The 26929-nt window shown below is 36.9% G+C and overlaps 1 protein-coding gene across 2 annotated transcripts; it reads left to right on the forward strand.

Annotated features, from left to right (window-relative positions):
• The first annotated feature begins 470 nt into the window (after positions 1-470).
• Positions 471-22072, forward strand: Ac3 (Adenylate cyclase 3). 2 transcript variants are annotated; one of them, XM_028321007.1, is made up of 22 exons: positions 471-708; positions 2734-3388; positions 3539-3688; positions 4048-4163; positions 4249-4360; positions 4447-4574; positions 4955-5113; positions 5370-5508; positions 6145-6243; positions 6512-6603; positions 7787-8042; positions 8210-8293; positions 8380-8484; positions 9391-9602; positions 10584-10659; positions 10766-10819; positions 11954-12122; positions 14358-14440; positions 14785-14883; positions 15735-15983; positions 16287-16436; positions 19026-22072. In XM_028321007.1, exons 2-22 carry the CDS (start codon positions 2840-2842, stop codon positions 19173-19175), a joined length of 3231 nt encoding a protein of 1076 aa, XP_028176808.1. In that variant the 5' UTR covers positions 471-708; positions 2734-2839; the 3' UTR covers positions 19176-22072. The 2 variants fall into 2 exon arrangements, with proteins under 2 accessions (XP_028176808.1, XP_028176809.1); XM_028321008.1 differs by lacking the exon at positions 471-708 and adding an exon at positions 2117-2551.
• Positions 22073-26929: the final 4857 nt, after the last annotated feature.

The following is a 26929-nucleotide window of genomic DNA, read 5'->3' on the forward strand; positions in this document are numbered from 1 at the left end:
TTAATATTAATTAATGCAATAGTAAAGTATCAATTTTCCCTTGGTGGTGCTTCTTATTTCATGAAACTAAAAGCGAGACCTACTTTTAACTCATACCAATCTAGGATTCTAGGTCATGCTTAGTAAAACGTTGGTAACAGAATGGATAATACTAGCTAGCTATACACATCGAAAAGCCCTAAAGCGTTCAATCTCTTCTATCGTTGATTTAGGTAGGTAAGCATAACAAGTGTGTAAAGCAATTGAGAATTCGCAACAAAGAAAATGTAGGAGAGAAGCTCTTCACACTAAAATCAGACCTACTCGTACATGTGTAAGGCTGATTTAGTGGGTGTCTCTTTTGATATTTTGATGTCTGCGCTTACAGATGCGGAATAGGAGTAGAATCGATGTAGTGAGCCAGCCGGTCGGGCGGGCGGCGGAGCTCGGGTCGGGTCGGGGCGAGTCGCGGCGGCGCGCTGGGCGGCGGCGGCGGCCCGGCCGCGGCAGTCACGCGCGAGCACGTGCGTGCACCGCCCTCGCCCTCGTGCCTCCGCCCGCAGCGCCACCCGCGCCCTAACAACCCGCCTCGGTCAATATTCGCCCACATTACACTTCAATATTCAACGCTCCAGAAATTCACTTTATTAATTCGGTCATCACACGACGTGTCTCAATAAGCCAAGTCCTCACCGCCGCTGTAGTGGCTTAAGCATTTATGGGTCAATAGTAAGTCTTTCGCGTAGACTGCTTACATCATCGTTATCGCAATTTCGGCGGGAAATGTAACAGCTTTGTAAGATTATTCAATGGTGATTTATTTACATTATTTTGCATATTTTTATTTCTTTAGTGTCTTTTATCACGATTTAGTCAATGTATGATTGGATTAAGTCATTCGTCCATACGAGTACCTAATGCTATAGAGTAGAGTCGGCGTAACTGTGCAATGGTGAAGTGTGATTAAATTGAGAAAACAAAACACTACTGATTATGCGAATCGTTTTTTTAGACTTGCAATAGGTAAATGTAGAGACCATTTTATTTGGACACTTGGTGTAATTTTGTACATTTAATACAATAATGATCAATTGAAGACACAAAATATCTATTAAAATCTGTATATTATATCCATAATATTGCCGTATTTGCCGTAGGACATAAAATATTTGCTAAAGTTAGCTATTAAAGCTAGCGTGACTTATGTTTTCTAAAAATTCAAACCTTTCCATTCATTGGAAAAGTGAATTTCAGCGGATGTTAAGTCATCTAACGTAAATATTTTCGATTAAGACATTTTTCAAAACAAAATCCATATTATCATGAAAACCTAATCTAAAGCAATAAGCCTTAGGGTAATAGCGTTATGTGGAATTTCATTACAGTCCGGAGGGCAATAATGGGATTAGAATCTGGAATACAAGAATTCATATGAAATTAACATTCAACCTTTTTAAATAATGTAAATCGTGTTTAAATCTATATTTACATAATATTTGCTATGCTCTTACAGAGTGCAATTAGGTGTCACAAATAAATTTAAATATGCGCATGTTAAATATATTTGAACTTGAAAATGAAAATTTTCTGTTATTTACTAAAAATAAAAATTATCCAAATCTTAAGAAAAGCAAAAACATTTGTTAGTTCATTGTAATTTTATTATTATCAGGCCATTATTATTTAATTTCCTCTGAAGAAGCGCGACCCTCTTTACCAGAGGCAAATGGATGATTTGGCCTCGACTCCCCGCGATGGCCAGACGGATTGGGGAGGCTTGATGTTCGCATATTTGTCCCTTTGCCGTCTTTTACGATACCCATGGGAAGAGTGGTGGTTATTTATCATAGGTTTGGTTCTGAAAAATGACAAACAATATAAAGGTTCATTAGATTAGATTTGAATCAATTCAACCAAGTAGGTACCTACGAGTATGTAAGCAAGTGGTAAATGATTATTTTGTAATGAGAAAAACTTTGCTTTTAAAATGAAACCTGAATAATGAAAGAAACCTATCTTCCTACTTCGAGATTAGTTATGTACTTTGAAAGGGCTCCTTGAACAGTGAGACGTTCCTCCATAATTAATAAACAATCATTCTCGTCAATAAAATGTACTGAGAGAGAGAACTTAGGGCTAGTAATAAGAGTAATGGTTATTCACAATTCTCTGACATTATTTTTGGCAATACAAGAACTGGCAATCAGTAAAATAAGTGAAACAAATACGCGGTCATTATGCGAGTTACGTTTCATGGTCATGCATAGTTAAGTCGTCTTTACGATTGTCAATATTGAAATTAGTATGTAGAGTATGTTTCTGGAGACAAACGAGTTAGCGATGTAGAGACGGCCCAGTTAATGAATGGGTATCGGAACAATGTTTCAGCGTGTAATTTATTCATTACACAGGCGTCCTCGATTAGGTCGTCACTAACGGAAAGTCTCCGCCTGATGAACTCTGACGTCCTCGCGAGTAGTGCACGCTATCGAAGATCAATCGTCATATTATCGGTGCATCGCACACGTTCTTGACTCACATCGCTTTACGAAAAAATCATTTTCAGTGAAACGTTTGTACGCCTTTTTTATTTTTAGTTATCTTTAGATCCTACGCTTCTTTATTGTGTGTTTATACTTTTATTTCTTTTCATTAAATTGCCGTTTCATAATAAAAACCAACTAGAACAAGTTGTTTAGTGTCTTCGAAATTGTATCCGTGTTCGCTAAATATCGATCATCTTTTACCTTGTAGTGTAAAAATAACCGTAACCATAACAAAAGTGCTACGAAAACAAACTACGATAAAAAGCAGTGAAGATGTCGTGTGTCAGTTTTAACATGGCAAGGCATTGAGAGCAATGGAGAAGTCCGCTCGGGCGCGAGTACTGAACAAGATATACACCGGTTGTGGATGTCTGGTTCCAGCATGGGCATTCGAAGACGTAGAAGAAGAACAACTGTACTCGGCGTACACGCACCGCCAGAGACAGCGAGCAGTGCTAAGACTGCTCGCGATCGGTGCGCTGCTACAAATATTTGCAATAATCGTGCCAGGAGAGAGGGATTTACTGTTCGCCTACTCATCGGTAGTTATATCATTACTGATAAACCTGGTTCTGGCTACAGCATACGCTTGCATCCGACCTGCTCGGTCCGCACTCACGCATATCGCCTGGCTCGTGGTTTGGATGCAACTTTTGATAAGCGCATCTCGTCGACTTGGAGATTCCTACAATGAATTACTGGGATGGGCCTTCGTTATCCAATACTTCACTATTACAACTATGCCATTTCATCACTTCATATTGATGGTGTACACTTGTCTATCTCTCACTGCTTATCTTATGGTGCAATACTACAATGCTTCGACTGCGGAGAGCAGATTCGCTGAGGATTTTCCAAATCAGGTACTACCTAAACGTTTTTCTTTTCTCTACCCTGAATCTAATCTGATTCTGAACTAAAATAAATCAATATTTGTTACAATTGATGTATTGAAATTCTATGTATAGATTCAAAATCGACTTGATTAATTGAAGTAACTTTTTCATTGACAGCTAGTGGCTAATGGGTGTTTACTAATCTCGGCTTCGGTATTGGGAGGAGCAGAGTATTTAATAAGCGATAAACTGCAACGTTTGTCGTTTCTTGTAACAAAGAGAAGTCTTCACGACAAACTTACCATAGAACAACAAAGTAAAGAACAGGTGTGTGACACGTATTCTATTTACAAGCACCGATCTATCTAAGTGCAGGCGTAATGTGGCTGATGAACAATGTAACTTATAACATTTGCAATTGCTACACACTTCATCGTGGTGTGGCTGAACATTTTATTTTGTATTATATTATCACCAATACGATCGATTCGCACTGAAAATCGATAACAAATTGCGTATACAGTATTTTATTGCGAAGCACTACACATTTAAGAAAACTGTGTCATTTTTTCTCGCAATTATCGTGTAAAACTGAGTACGAAACGCGTCGTGCATTGATAATTGCTTTCTACGCCAACGTCGTACTTACCTACATAATGTATCACATACGTGCTATTATGTTTTAGGAGCGTTTGTTGCTCTCGGTGCTACCAGAGCATGTCGCGGTTCAGATGCGCAAAGACTTGGGTTTGATCGACACACAGTTCAAAAAGATTTATATGTCACGGCACGAAAACGTGAGGTATGTAATTTGCAATTTCATCAATTATACATTAGTAACATTAACTATGCCATATAAAAGCTAATGCCATATTATTGTTCGCCAGCATCCTGTACGCAGATATCGTAGGATTCACGGCTATCTCATCTACTTATTCTGCTCAAGATCTAGTGGCAATTCTCAACGAGTTATTCGCACGTTTCGATAGACTGGCCGAGGTATAAAGCTATTTTATATACATTAAATCCATTTATAGCCCTGAAAACATCTTTCAGCATATTAAATGATATAATTGTTTGGACAGAAATACCAGCAGTTGCGTATAAAAATCCTTGGCGACTGCTACTACTGCATAAGCGGCGCGCCGGTAGAGCGGCCGGATCATGCCGTTTTGTGTGTGCACATGGGATTATCTATGGTCAAAGCTATTAAGTAAGCATCCTTTTCAATTACTTTTAGTGATTCTTTATTCAATTTAGCACGACTACTCTGGACTATAGTGAGATCCCATTTTATAGAGCTATTCGAATTCCTTGATAGTTACTTCAAATTACTACCTTTGAAAGCTATAAATAAACGCTATTGATCCAATTTCTTCAACAAGGCCTAGTTCAAACTGAAAACATTAATTGTTTGGGCATTCTGAAGTGCATTTGGGTCAAAATGTGTGACAACTAACAGATAGGTAAAACTTTTAAAAGAAGTAAATTTAATTAATGAAAAAAAAAAGTTTAGCTGTAAATTCACCAGTGTCCTTTCATACACTACGTCTACGTAGTGTCGTTGTGCTACATACATCTTTTATATCGTAGGTACGTACAACAGACCACAAACTCGCCAGTGGACATGCGCGTGGGCATCCACACTGGTGCAGTCCTGGCTGGAGTACTGGGTCAGCGCCAATGGCAGTTCGACGTCTATTCCAGAGACGTTGAGCTCGCCAACAAGATGGAAAGCAGTGGGATGGCTGGGTGTGTAGAGATCTTTGAAATTCTATCTTCACATTTTCGATAGGCTTCTAATAAAATACCTAATTTCTATGGTATTTTCTCATCTTACTAAATTTTTAATCGGTTTACGTTCAAATGCACCCTAACTTTTCAGTAAAGATTCTGTCTCATTTTCATCTTGTGAGCTTCAAAATAAATGAAGAAATTAGCTAGATACGTGAAAATAGCCTTACGAGTATATGGAAGAGTGAAGTTTCAATATATTATTCCACTGCAGTCGTGTCCACATCTCCGAGGTGACCCTGGGGTTCTTGAACGACGAGTTCGAAGTGGAGCCGGCACACGGCGAGCGCCGCGAGGAGATGCTGCGGCAAGCTGGTATCAAGACTTACTTCATCGTCCGCGTGCTTAAACCAGTAAGTTTTATGCTGGTACTTTTACTTTAAGGATTAAGTTCCAATCGATGTATTGGAAGTCTACCTTAACTTTGACTTTCTTGCAGCAGGCTGTAATTCGTGAACCGACAGGCTTAAAATCAAAATTCTTACAGAGTTCTATTTGTATTGCAGCGGAAAAAAAAATAATTAGAAATAAATTGAATTGAAATTTAATTAATTTGAAGGATGAGTTTAAATAATTATAATAAATCGTGTATAATTGAATGATTCAAGTCATGAAATTATTTAAGTTTTTTTTTTATTTTTTATTTTTTATGTGACAGGAGGCAAACGAGCACCTACCTAAGTGTACCTACTTCAACACGATAGCTTAGTTTATGATTATAAAAGAGCTATCCTATATCCAGAACTGAAATTAGTGAATGATATGTATTTTTTTTATTATTATTATTTATTATGTATTTTCTTAATTTTCCGTTTTAAGAGTTTCACATTGCAAACAGATCTAAAATTATCCCGAATTTATTTTTAATAATTGAGTAAATAATTTTTCGCTCGAGCAAGGTTTAGAAACTGCCGTTATTCGAGTTATCAATATTATATGTAGCAATCTTTCCCAGCTTCGCTGCAGTGGAATATGTTTTTATTTCCAAGTACCAGGGAGGCGAAGAGAGAATAACGCTGGAGGGCGAGGCGGAGGGTGGCGACGCCGCCGACACGCTCTCCGATCTCAAAGACGACGACGAGGACTCGGTGAGTGCACTACTAGATACCCGCCCGCCCCCGACCCCTTCCTGTCCACGAGCCTAAATAAATCTAGGACACTGGGGCACTAGGCTCGTGATATGCACTAGCCTACATAGTTCTAGTGTAGCTACGTAAGACAGCTTTGAAAGTTTCATCCGATTTAATTGCTCATTAGATTCGAGCACCGACTTTACCATGCTACTGTGCCATGAGCGGCCATCTCGATCTTGCTTTTATATTACATACATAGAGACGCTTCGTAAATTATTCGTAGGTTCTATCCCCGCAAGACGAGAGCAAGGACAGCGAACAACAGAAAATACTCTCTATGTTGCAAGAAGAACTCGTGAATAGAGATGACGACAAGTAAGTTCTCATTACATATTTAATTGTTAACATTGTTTGTCACGACAATTAAGTTAATTAGCTGGCCGCGAATTTTTGTAACGTTTCAGTTTACATACTTTAATGTGTAGCATGTTGAATAGCCCGCGGCTTACGTCATCAGCTTTGGTAATGGCGTAGAGCAGTTATTAAAAATTTGGCGATATTCAAAGCTATTTCAATATTATCATGAGCTATTAGAATATTCATACACATTTACATCGCCTTCGGTGTACGAATTGATTTAGTAATTGAGGCTATAAAAGCTTAATAACCTACTTTAATCTTATACGAAGACGAAACCTAACGATAAGTATTGTGGGATACGCCTGACGTAATACCGCACCCCATCTTTATGGGTCGTAGTAAAATTGATCAATAATGGTGTAGATTAATAACACAGATTTATGAATATAGAAACATACTATATTTATATTTGAATTCGATCAATACTTTCCCATATTACTTCGTTATTTATTATACATATATATATATTTTCGGACACCTTATTCTTGATGGCATTTCTAACAATTGTTAATCTTTCTTGTTCTACTAGAAAGCATACAATGGGGTTTCTGCTTACAAAGTTAAGAACTTGATGAATAAATATTTTACTATGCCGTCGCGGACATACCTACTGTTCCATATCTCGATTATTTATTAGTATTTACTAAGTATAGGACTCGGGCGTACCTAGTTCGTAACAAAGCATTAACTCTGTTTTAATTCGTTGAAATCTTCTTGTCTTATTGTACCTATGATAACAGGTACCTACTTTGTAGAGTAAAGTTTTGAGACTGGGCATTAAAAGCACATACTTGCCCGCTGCTACTACAAAATTTTAACAAGAACTAGTCTGGTGCAAACTTAGAGTAACATTTTGATCTGCATTCATACTTCAATATATCTCTTACTTTCTAGTAGTTTTAGCCTTAAAACAAAACAAGTAGGTGGGTATAACGTTCCGTAAACTTCTAAAGTACTTGCCTTTCTTGCCCGTCTCAAAAATGCACACTGTGTTACGAATCTACCTATTTAAATTTCAGTAGGCATAGCGGCCTAATGCGTACACTGTTTTGTTTAGTACACTACGCTTGCCGAGCCGCAGCGATGGCTGCATATTTAGTGAAATAGTTTCAGTTGTATTGGTGGTTTCCGCGTTCAGGGAACTCGCGGATGGCACGACTCTGTGCCTCACGTTCAAGGCGGCGGAGACAGAAAAGGCTTTTATGGAGAGGAGGGACCCTTACCCTTTGACGGCGGCTGGACCGCCGTTGTTCTTCCTACCGGCTACGTTGATCCTGGCCACATTCGCCGTGCCGCCCACCTGGCCTGTAAGCGCAGTCTACCTCGCGCTCATCCTGGAGACTGGCGTGATCAATGTCATTTACTACGCTGGCTGTAGATATGCGCAATATAAGGTAATATTTTGAAAAATCTGCAATGTTAGAAAAGATCATAGTGGTATTTTCCATGAAAAGTCGATCATTAGCCATGAGAATTATTAATTTCAAACTCAATTTCAGTTTTATTTAATATTTTTAAATTAAAATGAAATTGAAGCCATTGATTTTCTTTCCCTTTTCAGAAAATTTCAGTAAGTCCATACTGGAAATTGACTTGCAGTATGTTCAACATAGGGATGTACGTAGCAGCCAATGTCGTTCCTTTGGTACGTGTGTAAAGTGTTTAAATAATACTAATAAATATAATTTAACACATCATTATACAGTATTGAGTGTAATTTTATTTATTTAGATAATTTGCGGCGGCTTCGAGACCGCTCTGCAGGATGGGCTGCGTGCCGATGCGCCCGCGCACAGCGGTGCCCGCCGCTGCCTACATCCTTCCTACTTCTACCACGTAAGGCGCTACTTTCACAATCTATTGTACGCTGTAGGCCGAGCAGACAATGCGACGCAAGTGACAATCTATTATTTACCAAAAATTAACGGACACGTGTGAATGTGACTCGAGTTTGTATACCGTATTTTTCACAGCTATTTCTAGATAAATTATGCAACTGTTAGGAAGACCTAACTCCGATTTCTAGTTACATTCAAATATTTCTGACCATGTAAAACTACACTTTTCACTTTTTGATAAAGTCTTTTATAATTTATACAATAACTCTGTGCTGCTACCTCTGGAAAACTTACTCGTTGGGCGGCAGATTGATGGTTAACTATTTATATTGATATTTAGTCTGATTATATTACGAGGATCTCTACAATTTATAATTTATCCAAGTAATTTATTCAACAAACAGCTTCTTTGATCTATTAGCCAGCTAACGACCGGGTAGGCAAATTAAACTCAATGCTAATTTAATTGAACCTCAAACAATACCTCAAACAAAAAGCTTAAAAGCTCGTTTGTTTGTATTTTATGTTTTTACAAGTATAAAGTTCTCTTTACATCCTGGATACACTAGTAGAGTTTCATTATTCAAATCGAACCAGGAAAATTGCCTTAGTTGCCCTGAAAAGTTCCTGAAAAGAGCTTCTGAAAAATGAGTACCTACTTACATGCTCCGAGCTTAGGGAGCACTTTTTTGGCAGGAGACTACTTAAGTGTTTTCGAGACTACATTCAATTGAATTATTTATTGTATGATTGTATTGTATGACAAAGGTGACTGAGTTTCTTTCGCCACCTCTTCTCAGCACCAGCCCATGAAGTGGTGGTAGGGCAAGCTATGTTTGGGACGTGTATGAGTGCCCTGGAAAGGGCCTATGTACTAAATAAACAGTTTTTTTTTATTTGTCAGGTGGGCGGGGGCCTTTTATGCGGCGTGCTTTGGGTAACGCCGATGGGCGGTTGCGCGCGGACGGCGCTACTGACGCTACTGGCGACGGCGTTCGCGCTACCTTCCGCGCTACACCCCGCGCTATTAGCGCCACGGCCGACCCTCGACCGCGACCCCTTCAGGGAAAGCTACAACGCAACGATGGATTATGACGAAAACGTATTAGAAATACTGTGAGTTTTATGTAGGTTGCTAATATGTTACTTCATCTAACATAGGCATTGTAACTAGTTGTTATATTAATAACCCATAATAGATTTCAAGGTAGGAATAACTAGAGTATTAACAAGGTTACAGAATATCAAATACAAATTTTATATTGCTTCATTTTGGTATCTAATTCCGTTATTTTATAATTTGAATCATAATATGACATCTAGCATCGTAAAACTGCATATAAAATATTATCATGTAATCAAATGTCACAAAAGTAGCATATTATTATTAAACGAATTCGTTACCTACATTTCTAGCCATATAGACTTCTAAAGGAGTTTAAAAAGATCAACCATTGATTTTTATAGCAGTGTTATCATAAAGGAATTAGCAGAGACGCTTGCTTGCATCTTTGCTCTACAAAACGATTTCAACATAATGTTAATCTATCCGTTTCTCCCACTGCTCTCAAAGTCAGGGTGATTGAAAGCTACGCCGATGAAGTCGAAAATATCTGAACAAACTTGTTCACAATCTTACTAATATAGTTTTGATCTGATTTATTTTACGTGAGCTGGTTTGCTTATTTACAAACTGGTGACATTCACTGAAACCTCGATTACGTTACGACAATGATCTCTAGGCGATGCATAACCGCCTAACCTTTGTCAACATTCCTAAGATGTCACATTATTAGTAACAGAATATTACATTATCCGGTTATATAAAAGTTAATGTTTTGAAACTTTAAAAACCGGGTATGACATCCTTTTATTTATGTAAGTAGGTATTGTGATTTGGACATAATTTAGATTATATTTATTTCTATCGAAGATTTAAAAGAAGCTTATGATGACATTTTAATTATTCTCTATATCTGGGTTTTCTAGAAGAAATCGCTTTCGAGCAATAAGACCCTCTTCATGTTGTTCCGAATTTTGTATCTCCAAGGAGTAACTCAATATTCAATTTGAATGGTTTTTATTAATTGTTTACAGGTCACAAATCCACAAAGCCAGACACATCGTGATGTTGTTTTTCATAACAATCATCGTACTCATATTCAATAGATATGTAAGTTAATTTTGTTACCTACTCTATCAAAACATTGTTTGGAATAGGCCGATAATCTCGCGATAGTTTATGGCGCTATTTATAAGTGGCGTTGTTTACTCCGCAGATCGAATCGCTGGAGCGCGCGCGGCATTCGCGAGGGGAACGCATGCGTGTACAGGTATGTCACACTTCTTTAATACTATGTATTAGATAATGATCTTGTAATACCTATCTATGCGAATGTAGTTTTTTTGCAGTTATAATAACATTTAGATCTTTTATCTAGTCAGTCTACGTCTAGGTAAAATGTAGTTCTAAGTAATGTTTGTATGCTGTGAAATGTTCAAAATAATGTTCAGACGACGACACATCGAGCTGGCATCGTAGACGACAGCACATAAGAATATACATTTTTGTTGAAAAATCGCTCCTATTACACGTATAAGACTGCACAGTGTTGAGCTTGACGTGCTGTCGTCTGTAGGAAGCCGAACTTAATGCCACAATGCATTCTGCCAGTTAACCTTCGGGCTAAACAGAATTTCAATTAACTGGTGGTGTCAAGGTGTCCTATATGTCTGTGGCATGCGCAGGCAGTCTGTATAATATCTTGAGATGTGTCCGGCCCACATGCATTTAAGTGTGAGTGCATACAAGAGATGGACCACTAAAACCACACGATAGAAAGGCCCATCAGGGAAAGTACGTTTTGGAAGACCATTGAGACGGTGAGCTAATGATATTATTCAAGTAGTAGGAAACGATTGGATAAATTCTGGTATAGACACAGAGCTATGGAAGAAGAGGGAGAAGGCCTTTACCCTTACAGGAGTCCATATTTCAATCACAGATACTAATACTACTAACTTAATTTAAGCAAACTTACTAACAAACTACTAACAACGTTTGAAATGTAAAGTAGAAGTATGAAATAAATGGCTTAAGCCTAGGCGCAGACCTTCGACTTTTAGTTGGCCGATAGTTGAATCAGACCGATTTGGTATAGGCCGATTCTTCATACATTAACCTAGGCGCAGACCATCAACTTTTAGTTGGCCGATAGTTGGGTCCAATTTTAATTTGTATGAGGAATCGGCCGATATCAAATCGGTCTAATGTGCGCACTTTCATCCATGTCCATACTGATTAACAGCCCGACTCAACTATCGGCCAACTAAAAGTACGTGGTCTGCGCCTAGGCGGGCCCAACTATCGGCCAACAAAATGTCGATGGTCTGCACCTAGGCGGGCCCAACTGTCAGCCAACTAAAAGTCGGTGGTCTGCGCCTAGGCTTATTATTACTATGCGCAGGCTGAGCAAGCCGCCGACCTGCGCCAGCGCAACCAGGCGCTCGTGCACAACGTGCTGCCGCCGCACGTGGCGCGCCACTTCATGGGCGCGCGCCACCACCACCGCGACCTCTACAGCCAGAGCTATGCAGAGGTCGGCGTGCTCTTCGCCTCTATGCCCAACTTCTCAGGTAAGAACTTACCTGAACGATATGCCACTATAAGAGCTGGTTCACAATGTTGGCCTCGGCACTATACTCGTATTATGCTCGAGCGCCACCACCGCGACCTCTACAGCCAGAGCTATGCAGAGGTCGGCGTGCTCTTTCCCTCTATGCCCAACTTCTCAGGTAAATATAGGACTAGCTGCATATCCACTTTAAAATCATTGGTCTAGATTATACTTATTGTTATGAGCAAGCGCCACCGCCCCATCACCATCACGACCACTACTTTACAGCCAGAGCTATGCAGAGGTCGGCGTGCTCTTCGCCTCTATGCCCAACTTCTCAGGTAAGAACTTACCTGAACGACTAGCTGGTATCCACATACTAAAATCAATCGTCTAGATGCCACCTTAATGTTTTCGTAGAGCTGGTCCACAATGTTGCATTAGCGAGTGCCACCACCATCACGACCTCTACAGCCAGAGCTACGCAGAGGTCGGCGTGCTCTTCGCCTCTATGCCCAACTTCTCAGGTAAAGATACGACTAGCTGGTATCCAACATGCTAAAATCAATCGTCTAGATGCCACTATAATGTTATCCTCGGCACTACATTATTATGTGCGAGTGCCACCACCACCGCGACCTCTACAGCCAGAGCTATGCGGAGGTCAGCGTGCTCTTCGCCTCTATGCCCAACTTCTCAGGTAATGATACGACTAACTCGTATCCAACATGCTAAAATCAATCGTCTAGATGCCACCTTAATGTTATCCTCGGCACTACATTATTATGAGCGAGCGCCACCACCACCGCGACCTCTACAGCCAGAGCTATGCAGAGGTCGGCGTGCTCTTCGCCTCCATGCCCGACTTCTCAGGTAAGTTAGTATCCACAAAGGTAAAGTCAATCGTCTAGCTTGATGCCACTAAAGAGCTGATCCGCAATGTTGGCCTCGGCACTATACTCGTATTATGCGCGAGTGCCACCACCACCGCGACCTCTACAGCCAGAGCTATGCAGAGGTCGGCGTGCTTTTCGCCTCCATGCCCGACTTCTCAGGTAAGTTAGTATCCACAAAGGTAAAGTCAATCGTCTAGCTAGATGCCAACTTAAGAGCTAGTTCACAATGTTGGCCTCGGCACTATACTCGTATTATGCGCGAGTGCCACCACCACCGCGACCTCTACAGCCAGAGTTACGCGGAGGTCGGCGTGCTCTTCGCCTCTATGCCCAACTTCTCAGGTAAATACAGGACTAGTCTAGATTATACTTATTGTTATGAGCAAGCGGCACCATCACCACCATCACGACCTCTACAGCCAAAGCTACGCAGAGTTCGGCGTGCTCTTCGCCAACTTCTCAGGTAAATATACGACTAGCTGGTATCCAACATGCTAAAATTAATAGTCTAGATGCCACCTTAATGTTTCCCTCGGCCGGCACTATTTTATTATGAGCGAGTGCCACCATCATCTTGACCTCTACAGTCAGAGCTACGCAGACAGAAGTCAGTTAAAATCATTGCAACCTCAGAAATTGAATTTCGGCATGCTCAGAAATTGGATAGAGATTAGAGACTCAATTTCTCAGGTTAATGATAGGTAAATCTACTTTACCTACAGTGAGTCGCCCGCTATGGTCTCTCCTGGCACTAGGTATGCTCGTATGTTGTAGGTGAGTGCTACCACCACCATGACTTCTTCAGCCAGAACTACGCTGAGGTTGGAATGCTCTTCGCCTCTATGCCTATTTTCAGGTCGAATATCATTAAGATTTTCCGACGAAACTATTATTTATTTGAGGCATTTTTTTCCCATGGTGAATATAAGTAGAATTATGTTTTTAACTTTGTTATATTTTTGCTAAACATTTAATAAGAAATTAAAACTAAAGTAAATTATTCTTTCAAAACATTAAACTTAATCAATGTTAGATACGCCTTTTGAGATTGAGCGCGCACGCAGTAATTTACTGCTGCAAGCATCTGGCCCAATACTTCCGCCTAAAATAGTTCACGTTCCATTTTAAGGCGCCTTTTGCAAAGGAATAAAAACAAATGTTATGTTTCAACAGATCTTGCTTGTATAATTTATACTAGTTAATAAAAGAACAGTGTGTTATAAACTTACGTGTGAATTTAAATGACTACTATTTGTTTTAAACATAAATAAAAACTTCTTTCATGCTGAAAACGACTTAACTATTACACCTAGCTACCTACTATAACTCTAATTCGTGGATTTTATGAACCGTTACAGAGTTCTACTCGGAAGAAACGGTTAACAACCAAGGCCTGGAATGTTTGCGATTTCTCAACGAGGTTATATCGGACTTCGATCTGGTAATTTTATATAAACTTTCATTAATTTTGTTTATACTCGTACGTAGACAATGCTCTACGTAACATGCATGACAAACGAACAGGTCAAACCTTGAACATTCTTGAATTATCATATGAAGCGTAGACGCATTATATTACTACGAGTATAACAAGTTTATTTTACAGCTTATTGTACTTCAGAGTAAGAATACAAGATTTCGATTGTAAAGCTTAAGTATTACTAAATGCAAAATAGTCAAGCTTGTAATTTTCAGTTTCGCTGCCTTATAAGTAGATATTTTTTTAAATATTATATTGGGTTATTTTATATTTTTCATTTTTGATAGTCTGTTTTCTCTTTTCAGCTCCTAGAAGATGCTAGATTCAAAGATATTATAAAAATCAAGACTATCAGCTCTACGTATATGGCTGCATCAGGCCTAAACCCAACTCGACAAATGCAGGTAAGAACCTACTCGTACCTACCTACATTTTATATTAATTTCTCAATAGATATGCAAATTAAGTAAGTAGTCAACCACAAAGGTTATTAACTTGTTTGAAGCTTATTAATAAAACTAAAACAAACAAAATATAATTTCTCTGAATCCTACGTACAAACCATAAACAAAGTTGTCAAGGATTTCAGTGAAATCGGATGATTCAGTGAAGTCTTTAATATGATGGCATATAATAAGCGTTGTAGTTGTAAATTATTATGCAATATAACCTTTGCCTGATGTTGTGTGGAATTTAATGGTTTGTGTATGGATTTTTTTATTAAGCAAAGTCAGCGTTAAGCATAAGCAGCACATCATGATAATTTATCACCGTTAATAATCGTCCGCAAGAACTTGAGATTTTACTTATAAACATTCTTTCAAATCTCTTACATAACAAATAATATGTATGCATAAATATTAGTTATAAATCTCAGTGCACGCATTTTTTCAAGGATAATTCTCTTTTCCGCATTTTTCTATTCTGTATAGGTATTTAATAGAAATAACTAGTGACGATAGTAATAAATAAAGCCGATTTACCTCAGCTGCCAATGCATAGCAACAGCAGGTCATTTCATTATAGTGCTTCAGTGCTTCTGCAGTGATCACTCGTATTTACCCCTCTCTAATTTAGTAGAAGAAGCATCCCCCACACTGACAAAAAGGGTTGGGGAGACCTGGGTCGATATTTATCGTATCTTCTATATTGCTAGTTTATATTATTTACTGCCTAATCGATTACTGCCTGGTATACTGGTATACTGTATTGGTATGGTACAATAAGGAGTATTCAGCCTGCGTTTTGCGTAAAGCCCTCAGATGGCGTGTTAGTCCGGTGGAAGCACCTGGCCTGCCTGGTAGAGTTCGCGCTGGAGCTGCAGCACGTGTTGACTGGGATCAACGAGCAGTCGTTTAACCACTTCGTATTGAGACTCGGCGTCAACCACGGCCCCATCACGGCCGGCGTCATAGGCGCCAGGAAGCCCCACTACGACATATGGGGAAATACCGTCAACGTCGCCTCGAGAATGGAGAGCACGGGGAAAGCTGGCTGCATACAGGTTCGTGTTCGGTTACTTCAAATCTTTTTTTTGAAAATTATAAATAACTTGAAAAAATCGAACTGCCTAAGGCGGGAATTGAACCCATGACCTTCCGCTTGCCAAATCTTTTTATTTTTAAATTTCACTTTAAGGACGTAACCATAAACAACTAGGTAGTTAGGTTAAAATGTTTATATTTTTCTCTCTAGTTTTTTTGTTCTGCTGGAAAGCCTGCCTTTTCTACGTTATTTTTGACTAGGTATCGGGATAGTATAAATAATAAAATAAAAATAACTTATCGACTCTTATTTAATATCAAAGGTCACGGAAGAGACTTGTCACATTCTGGAAAACTTTGGTTATTACTTCGAACAACGGGGCCTAGTCGCAGTCAAAGGGAAGGGCCAGCTCATGACCTACTATCTTCAGGGGAAGCACGCCAGCGGTACACCACAACCGATCAAACAACCCGTGAGTTCGTAGATTTTTATATTATTCTTTAGACATACGAGTACATAGATATGTACATTAATTCCAGTTTTTCAGCGCCTTCCTTACCGTAGACTATCAGGCTGAAATAAATAAGGTGATATGAGAGCGATCCAGGTGAAGTCTGATTAAAGACATAAATTAAGAGAATGATATAATGTATCCTCATATTATGGCATCATCATTTTTTTAATAATCTGTAGCAAGCAATATTTTGTACGATGAAGTTAAAAGTGTGGCAAACGGTGAATGGATGTGGGACGTTGCACTCTCATGTAGAGCAGTTTTTAAACATTGAGCAACTTTAGGTTTGTTAATCAATTCATATCTGAATAATGTTAATGTAAAGGTTGTTTTGTCATTATTTTCCAAGACTGGTCGTACTGCTTAAAGCATTTGAAGCGAATAATGTGTTTTGAATTATTTCGTTAGAACCGCTTTCACTAACAAAAATGCTTATTTTAACAAACTCGTTTCGAAGGTCTATAAAACTGGTCATAGTTTTCACCAAATAATTTAATTAGTACATTGCTAATTGCCTTCGTTGCCAAACAATAGTAAGGTTGTTAATACTAATAATAACTAAATGCGTAAATAATTGAAATGCAAAATATATTTTTTTGTCATTAACTTAATACCTACCGTATTAATATTTTTTTAACTAGAATATGTTACGTAAGAGATATTATGTAGTACGAGTATGTAAGTTAGATGATATTGTTTGTTGTGACATTTTATAGTTTTTGATACTTGTTTTTCTGAAAAGCAAGACTGAGACGTGTGACGACCCACAAGGTGGACCGAAGATCTGATAACAGTAGCAGGAAGGCACTGGATGCAGGCTGACCAACCTTGTCATGTGGAAATCATTGGGGGAGGCCTATGTTCAGCAGTGGACGTCCTGTGGCTGAAATGATGATGATGATGATGAAGGCTGAGAAGTTGGAAAGCCCTGCGAAGCATAGTGGCGTGCTCCGCACAGTCTACCCGGACAGGCCGACCTCATAGAGTCGCCCTGCACGGTCAGGCCGCGCGGATTGCGTTCACAAATCAGCGCCACAGACGATGCACCGTTGCGAAGGATCTTCTGACAAGATCTACGGAGCTGTTGGATGGAACAACTTCACTTCCTTTTAATAATGTACTAGGTATATCAAAAATAATTACATTATGAAAATAAGAACATTGTGACTCTTATTTCACACTAGAATGTTTTTCGATACTAAGTATAATATAGTAAGCACTTAAATATGTCATGCATTATACATATGTAAGACTGTAACTCATGTTAAACATTCGTTTAAACTAAAAGACTGCTGCTGAAGTTTTCTACAAGGATTTCCACAAAGGCTTGTCCTGTTCTGTCCGCATCCGCATTTTAAGCATTGTGATGTATTAAATTAATCTAGATTTCTTCGATTTAACAGAAGTACCCAGTTTCTGATTGATCTCTACGTTAAATTACGTAGTTATGTATGTATTCTCTTTCTATGTTCTGAAAAGCGATTGTTCATGATTTAATATAGCGTTTTTATAATACAAGTATTAATGAGCAGTGCATCCTTACTACAGTTACTTTTCATAAAGCATTTCCAAAATGTTATAGAATTATCTAACTAATGTTGTAATGTTGCAAAATATTGCTTCACAAAAAGTAGCTGCAGTGTGGATTAACTTTTATAAAATTGTCTTGTCACCTAAACATTTAGCTAATATACAATAATTAAGTATTCCTACTTACCTAAATTGCGAGCCTAAATACTAGTAGAACTTGTTTGAAAAAAAACCATAAAGTCGCTACAATTTATTTCTAAATTCGCAATTCTTCATTTTATTGTACAAATAGCTCTACTGAGAAAAATGTAACACATACGTCATTTAGATATGTTGCACCGGATTTGAAACGAAAATAATTTACTGTGTGTACAGTGTGCTTACCATGAGTTTACGTTAGGTGTGCTCGCTAGCGACTGCGTAAAAAAATGACATTTAAATGTATGACATATTGTGCAGCGCCCCTAGCGGCTACTTTCAAGAAATAAAATCTTCATAGAATTTTTTGACGTATTCGCTAGCGAGATCACCTAATGTAAACTCATGGTAAGCACACAGTACACCACACTGTTAACTATCCATTTCCGTTTTTGCTCTCGCTCTCATCTAATGGGTTGATTCAAAATCAAAATCAAAAGTATTTATTCAGTTTAGACCACAAGTGGCACTTATGAACGTCAAAATTATTATAAAAAATAATAAAAAAGAAAAGTTAGTCCTTATGGGGCACTTTACATGTCTCCTTATCTTTTGGGCCCTACCAGCGCTTTTTGCGATAGAACGAGATGACATGACCGCAATGGGTAGTTAACACTGTTGCCGATAATACCTTTTTAATTCCATTATTATTATTACACATTGTATCATAAATATTTGACATACGATTAGGTATATGTTATCTTAGCTTACTTCCTAAATATTACACTTAATACTCTTTTGTGAATTTGAATGTATTGTGAATATAGTTTGGGTACTTTATACTATTCAACACTAAAAATGAAATGGTGAAAATTTCAGGACGACGTTTCTGCCCTAGACGAGGGCGGCGCAGGCGACGCGCTCTTAGCCAACGGCGGCACGCCCGCGCCCAATCGCCCTTCACCGCGCCACGCAGCCTCCGAAGATGACAAACCCCTCTTACAATCTCAACCACCACCAACCGAGTAGTTCTATACCTTTTGTTCTAAAGCGTACCCACCACGTAAAACGCAATCTTTACAAGTCACTGAAAAGTTTCATAACGCCAAAGTCTATTAGTGCATAGTTAATGAGAGCTTAGAGCGTACTCGCTCTCCTTTGGCAATAATCATTTTTATTTTCAAAGTACAATTGGTAGATGTCTCACAAACAAAAGTTTTCAGTTACCAAAATTGTACTCGTAGTAAAAACGAATCTTCGGAAAATTCTAATAATATGTTTAGAAATCGGTTATTTTCATTTCAAAATCGTAAATCTTAAATTATCTTACACGCCTCTTTTCTCATCCAAAGATCGTTAACCTTTTGTTTGAAGCCATTGACCTTGACCGCGTCACGTAATTTTACGATGGCTTTGTTGAACAAAATGGTCATTCCTTCATAGTACTATTTCTGTGACTGTAAAAATAACGGTACGTTTCGAAATTCATAAAAAGGTGAAATACTGATATTCCAATAAAATATTTGAAACGGATTACGCTTACTGCAAAAAAAACTTGATATTTGTTATTATGCCTTAATTTATCAAGTAAGCTTGAGTATTAATAAAACACCACTAATATATCTAATAATAAAGTATTTAGCTGTAGAGATGTAGTGTAAGACACAATTACTTTATTGATGTGTAATTTTACATACTATGTTTTGCATATCTCATAGAGATGTGATTTTGACAAGTTTTAAAATTCCTTGAATAATGAAAAGAATGAAAATCGGACGCTAAATGCAATCCTGATGGTCTATAGATACCTACCCATTAACAAAAATTAAAATATATTTACATGGGATGACCAAGCGCTGGTTTAGATAGAGCAGACAATATACATAGGTACAGAAATATTAATCAAACTGAAATTTTAACTCATAATCATGAATTTATGTAACAAAATTTGAGTTTTTGTTTAAACAAGGAGACTTTAAAAAATCTCGTTTCCGATAAGAATGTGTGAACGTATCTATCGTGGTAATTAAAATTACCGCCTTGAATTAACTTGCGGATAATAATGAGAAAGTGAATGTAGCCTAATGGTCATTACGTAAGATTCCGACTCATGCTGAAGCCTGTGACGAGGTGTCATGAGGTCATCTGCTGCGTTAAGATTACTAGAGGAAAAAGGGACAAAAAAGTAACTCCACTCAATATAAAACGTGTCAGCAGATAACGCGTTACCGCCACTCATTATGAATCCTAGAATCCATAAAAGCCAGCCCATTAAATTGGCCCTTGCGACATTTGCGCAAAGTAGGAGGAAACAGCTTTTTTCGCATTCTAAAAAACACAAGTACATGTGCATTGTGCAGCTCACTTCGATTGGTTCCACAAAGGAAAAACAATAATTAAAAGTGGCATTATATTACTCCTAAAACAGACGCTCTATCTATTATTTATTATTTTCCACTTATCAGCGAACTGTTTATTCCATTCGGTGCTATTTCTCACGCGTCACGTGTGTATCAATGAAGCGGCAAGACGCAAGCAGAATAGTTAGACAATAGAAAGGTTTAATCATAAGAATGTTAGACCAAATAATGTGACTCAACTTGTTTTGTTAAATCCATTGATTTATATCAAGGATGAGGAGAAGATTTGCTTTTTAGATTAAAATGCATACACTTCATGATTACTGAGTTGGTATTACTTGGTCCCTGGTTCCAGGATAGACCCATCATTTATTCTCGTAGACCTTAAAAAGATGGTACCTATTTAAAGTTGTTTTATAGCATTTAATATGAATAGTGATACAAACGCTGTAATTAGAACAAAAACCACGTACAAATTACTGCTACAATATCTAACAAAAGTAGGATTTACGGGTAGTCATCTGCAGTCGGTATTTCTTCATATTTACATCGGCTGTGTCTCTAAATGTCGGCAGACGAAATGTGCACGCTCTTGATCCTTTGATCGAGCGGCATATTAACGATGGGTGATTGTTATTAAACAAACAAATAATTTGCCTGTTGAGTTTAAACCACAGACAAAATGTTGAAAGAAAAACCACCATTTGTTCTCTCAATAAATTGTTAGACAATAATTAATTACCAGCTAATGTTAGCGCACGTGCGGAAATTAGTAACGCATATTTCTGTCGTTTGGTTGTTCTAAAATAATTAATAAATAAATATAGAGATACTTGCACATCTACATGTTGCGCACTAGCCTAAGAGATACATGCTATAATTATGTTAGTACCTACAAGGGGGTTCTGGAACAAATAATCTCTATTGAAAACGGAACTTAAAGCTTTTAACTACCCGACATTATAATTTCACTATTCACATGCAAAAACTTTCACATACGTTGTTCTTTCCATATAAATATCTCATCTTAACAGTTAGTTGGTGGTCCCATATAAAAGATTTTTCATGGGGTTTATTAGAGAGAACTCTTTTGGTTAGTGTGCTAGATCGCAAGATCTCCTTAAATATGTATACAGCATCGATTCATTCGATTGTTTAGACGCAAAACGCTCATCGATATTACAAATACGCGACCTAACTTCGGCATTCAGAGATACGTAGCCCTTTACAATCTCATGTCTACAAGTAGCTATATTGTGATATTTATTACTAGTGTATAGATTGGTTAGCATCAATGTCGCATAGTCCAGGTAGCGTGAGTTGATATTTTGTGTCTGAATTAACTAGGTGATGATTAATACATTTTAATGATTAGTGTAGGTTCATAAAATTATTTGGAAACTGTGCTTTCATAACGTCGCCTAGTATTAATTTTTAGCCTAAGAAATTATCACGAATGTGTACTTTTGTATTAGAAAAATACTTAGATTAGGGCATAGTATAAACTTTGCTACTCTAATTAGAATTACCATACATTTAGTTTAAAGTTTTATCTGTATCTATATGTACGTACTAAATGTTATGATGTAGATCTTTGGTGGTGATATTATATCTATAGCATGATTTAGGTCTAATATAGAAAGATGACTTTATTTTTTCTCTAGTGAATATTTTAGAATATCTTAGAAAAATATCTTCCTGTGATTTGTGACTATTAAATAATTTTGTACATGTTTAGCTCAATAATCTGAAGGTTGAAACTCTCTCGGCTATAATTTTATTAATAAAAAGCAATATCTTTATTAAGTCTAGTCATTTATTTTATTAAAGTCCCTACCTTATCCACCTTCGGCTAATTTAGCAATAAACTAGAATTTAAATAATCAGATACAATAACAGACCTCAAAACTTTAAAAAGAACTTGCCAAGGCAAATCAAACGAGCCCTTTGATAGGGTTTCATCGTTTCAGATCATAATACCTACCGGCTCCATCGTTAGACCAGCTAGGCAGATCCATGGCATTATTATTTACATTGTCATCCGTATTACATGTGTATGCGGTTGTTAAAAAATGTAACTAAAGCTTCCAAGATTTGACCTGAACGTACTCTTAAGAGTACATACGAGTTTAATACCTACAGTAAAAGCTTATAAAATAAGGATGTTTCATCCTATTTTTTTCTCAACTTAGGTGTTTTTTTAATGAATTTTTAATCCTGTTAACGCTCATTTACAATCAAGTAAGGTTTGTTTAGATATTAAGTTGCCCATGCTTGATCACAATTTTCACTATAGGTACGTACCTACTCGTATCAAACTCAATTTTTAAAAGTTAAAAGTTCTGCATTTATAAACATGCTTTTAAATACCAAGAAATGTGTTGTAATTCGTTCTATTGAGATCCATTTATTTTGTTATAATTGATATTCAAATAGGATAAATAATTCCTTCTGTGTGTTTATTATAATAAGGCATTATGCAAAATAATAATATCATAATACTTTATAGCTAAGAGTAGGTTTAATACTTGCAGTTTTTTTTTATTTTGGTTTTTATATGTCAACTACACAATTACCTTGTTAAATTATTATCCAAAAACAACCTAAACTTGTAAGTAGTTAGTAGTTAGTTAGCATCTGACATTGTATGTTATTGTAACACGCGGTTCAAAGCAAACATAACACTAACAGTAAAATCATCAAGCTGTAAATCATTGCCCAGAATCCCAGTAAGTAATAAGTAAAATTCGTTTTTTTTTTCAGAGAGTTAAATATTTCACGTTCACGTTTTTCAGGGCTTCTTCCGTAGTCCGTTTTCACAAGGATGTTGTAAGTTGTAAGGATTATGTAAAGTGGGGATGAATTTCTTTTTCATCCTCTACCCCATCGTGTGGGGTATCGTTGGATAGGTCTTTAAAATGTTATTTTTGAGCACATGTTTATTATAGGTACGAGAAGTTACCCACACACAGCTTTTCTCAGTTTTGGAACTATTTGGCGCAGTGCAATAAATGATATGTAAATATCGAAGGATATTAAAAAAAATCATAAAACTAATTTATTTCTGCAAATAGGCTATATAAAAGATCTTTTACACGTCCCAGTATTAACCCTACCTATTTATTTAATACCATATTATGTTAAGGAAAAGAAACAAGCTTTTTCTAATTCAGAAATTACTATAGGGTAGTATGACGACAGAGCCAGACTAATTGATATAACATTTGTTGATCATGTTATTATAAAATCACCAACTTCGCAGACACATAACGACTATGATATTTGTTAAAAAATTGCGAAACTAGCTTAATTGGTATTTTTAATGTTATTATTATGTTCACGAGTGTTTAACTCGAAATAACTATTATTATAATTTGTAATTACATTTTAAACAAATAAAATGATATGGTTGTATTAACAAGTTAAAGGCAAAATATTAAACTTGCTAGGTTTCGAGTCATTTTTTATGATACTATGTTAAACTTATTGGAGTAAGATTATCTTAAGACAATAACTTTATTATAATACTCATGCTTATATCCATATATTTGATTATGAACCAAATTAAAGGCAAAATATTACTTTAATTTTATTTGTTACACTCATTTCTTATGATACTTTATTAAACTTACCGGTTTTAATTGAGTAGCGCGGGTAGTCGTAACAAAAATATTGGAGTAGGTAAGCTTCTCTAAAGAGAATAACTTTATTTAATGCTCATGCATAATTTAATGTGCCTGGTTAAAAATAATCCTCCTAGAGGCTCTCTGATCATGACTAGAGGTCCTCAGACAGATCAGGATCTCTAGCGTATTTACTAAAAGTACCTAACTAAGATTTGTGCCAGAAGACTCGAATTTGCATAAGGCCTACTCCGCACTACCGGCTAAACCGCCGCGGTTTTTAACCGCGTGATATTATAACCAAGTAAAACTAATGCAAGCGTCCGCATTGCGGTTTTTTCCCGCGGCTGATTTTTACGTACGTTTCAGGCAGTCTCGTGCTTTGGCGGTTTACCGCTTGCAGGAAAAAACCGTAGTGCGGACTCAGCCTAACCATAGATGCTATAATAGCTGAAAAATATCTTTCAAAAATATACATTTTTCTTGGCTTACCCTTTAAAACATTCAACATTTTACAAAATATTGTATTTAATTATCTCACGTAAGTGAATTATAATTCTTGTGAGAAATATAATAAAGATCTTAAACCATAACATTCGTATAAAATTGTACGTACAGTCCTACTTCCTACTAATATTATAAATGAGAAAGTTTGGATGTCTGGATGGATGTTGAAGCCGCGGGCAAAAGCTAGTAAAACTTTCGACAATGTTTAAAAAGCAATATAGCTTATATTATTTACATAAAAAATTTACATTTTGAAATGGTTATTTAATTACGATTGAAATCAGTAAAAAAAAAATTGTGGATAAACAAAAATTTGAGTTCGATAGAACCTTGATTTATAAAATAAATAAATATAATAAAAGGTAGGTTAATTCAGGCATAGCCCATAAAAGTGTGTTAGAAACAAAGGTCTATTTATTTATGGAAAGTATATTTTCTTAAAAATGGTGCCATTTATCCAAAAACTGTGAAATTCTTAAATTAACAGGGATTCAGAAGAGTCATTTTCTCATCTATAAGACACAAAAATAAAATAAAAACAACTTTATAACGGCCGATAGTTTGGTCGGGTTGGTAATCATTATGAACATGTATGTAAGTGCGCATATTTATTATTCCTGGTACAAATTGGATGCAGATAAAACAATCGGCCGAATAAAATGTGTCTTAATATGACTATTATTTATATATTTTAAAAGCTCGTATTGTAGCAAGTAATGGCAAGCATTCAGATGTTTTATTCTTGTGTTATTTTCAGTTTCACAAGTTTTTTTTTCAGTGAAACGAAGTTTACATTCTAATTTTAAAAATAAATATATTTTGTGCAAATAAGCTTTTAAAAAGCGCATTACGAGTAGTAGGGGAGTTCCTGTGATCTATATACAGGGTGTCCCGTAATGTAACGTCAAGCCGGAACTGGGTGTTGAGGCAAGTTATGCTGGTTATCAGAAAAATATTAAAAAAAATCTATGTGGCATATTTTCAAAATAATAGGCATTTAAAAAAAAAAAAAAATTCTACTCCCGGTGACGGTCTTTTTACTCGTGTTGCTACAAATCTTCACTTTTTCCAAATTTTTTTTTGTTATGTAACCCTGAATAATGCTTCTCTAAATTGTTATCAAAATTACAAAACCAGCTGCTCCAACTTGGATGAAAAAAATACATTATTCCCAAAAAAAATATCAAAATAAAAATTTTGCCCAGTTTAAACTGACTGTACTGAAAAAAAAATGTACTACGCGAGTGTGGCAAGTGACGTCATAATTTGGCGTATTTAGTAAGGATTCCAAAATGGTATAACACTTGGTAAATTTTTGCTGTTTTTGTCGACNGGGACACCCTGTATATAAAAGAAAGTCGTGTTAGTTACTTCGCTTATAACTCAAGAACGGCTGAACCGATTTAGCTGAAAATTGTCAGGGAGGTAGTTTAGAGCCAAGAGAAGGACATAGGATACTTTTTATCCCGTTCGAAATAAAAAAAAAGTCTGCTTATTTATTGCCATTAAGGCGGAACAAAGTTCGCCGGGTCAGCTAGTTTGTTATAAAACAACATAGCACCGAGTGAAACAAAAACTTTGATGTAAGTTTAATTATTAAAAAAATATATCATTATACAGCTATTTATAATAATCATTGAAATAAATAAGTAATTATTAAGTTTAATAATCAATTAAATTGATTTATTTATTTGAGTAGATATTTAAATATTATCCTGAACCTTGTTACTTATTTGAATAGTGTAATTGCAGACTAAATAAATCAATAAATTAATTGCAGTGCCAAAAGAAATAAAATACGAGTATTAAATTCTGCATTCTGAGCACTGAAGAAAAATGTACAATATTAATGCTATAATTTAACTTCTAGAAGGTATCTTTGCTTTCATTATCACTGTATCGGTCAGACGAGTAGCGGGCTCGTAGTAAGATACTACCTACATCTCTTAAAATCGACATTCTCATAAAATCAAGAAGCCAATGTCTACATTTACAACTTAATTAATACACAACAATCGTTCTTATTAGGCATCATTTGCCCATATTCTAAATAAATAAGACATATTTTCAGAGCTTTCAGTAGAGCTTTCAGAAAAGTAAGATTGGCATTCTGTAGGGGCTTAGCTTGCCTCGCTGCGTGGGGGGTGCGCGAGCCGCCAAGTGGCCCGATCTCAGGGTGCGCTGGGCAGTCGGGCCGCTCGGGTGATGCAGGTGATTCACAGCTGATGAGTTCGAAGGGTGTCGGCAGAGGTGTAAGCGCTGTGGGCGAGCGGGGCGGGCGGGGCGCATATTG

The sequence above is a fragment of the Ostrinia furnacalis genome, unplaced genomic scaffold (assembly GCF_004193835.3).
Source record: "Ostrinia furnacalis isolate ACB-3 unplaced genomic scaffold, ASM419383v2 OfSCF7464, whole genome shotgun sequence".
Classification (NCBI taxonomy): Eukaryota; Metazoa; Arthropoda; class Insecta; order Lepidoptera; family Crambidae; genus Ostrinia; species Ostrinia furnacalis.

Excerpts from the sequence above, each read along its gene's own strand:
- Ac3 (XM_028321007.1), top strand. The coding sequence starts at position 2,840 with ATGGAGAAGTCCGCTCGGGCGCGAGTACTGAACAAGATATACACCGGT. Across the intron at positions 8,485-9,390 it reads ATCCTTCCTACTTCTACCAC|GTGGGCGGGGGCCTTTTATG; the intron begins GTAAGGCGCTAC and ends TTTATTTGTCAG. Across the intron at positions 15,984-16,286 it reads GGAAAGCTGGCTGCATACAG|GTCACGGAAGAGACTTGTCA; the intron begins GTTCGTGTTCGG and ends TTAATATCAAAG.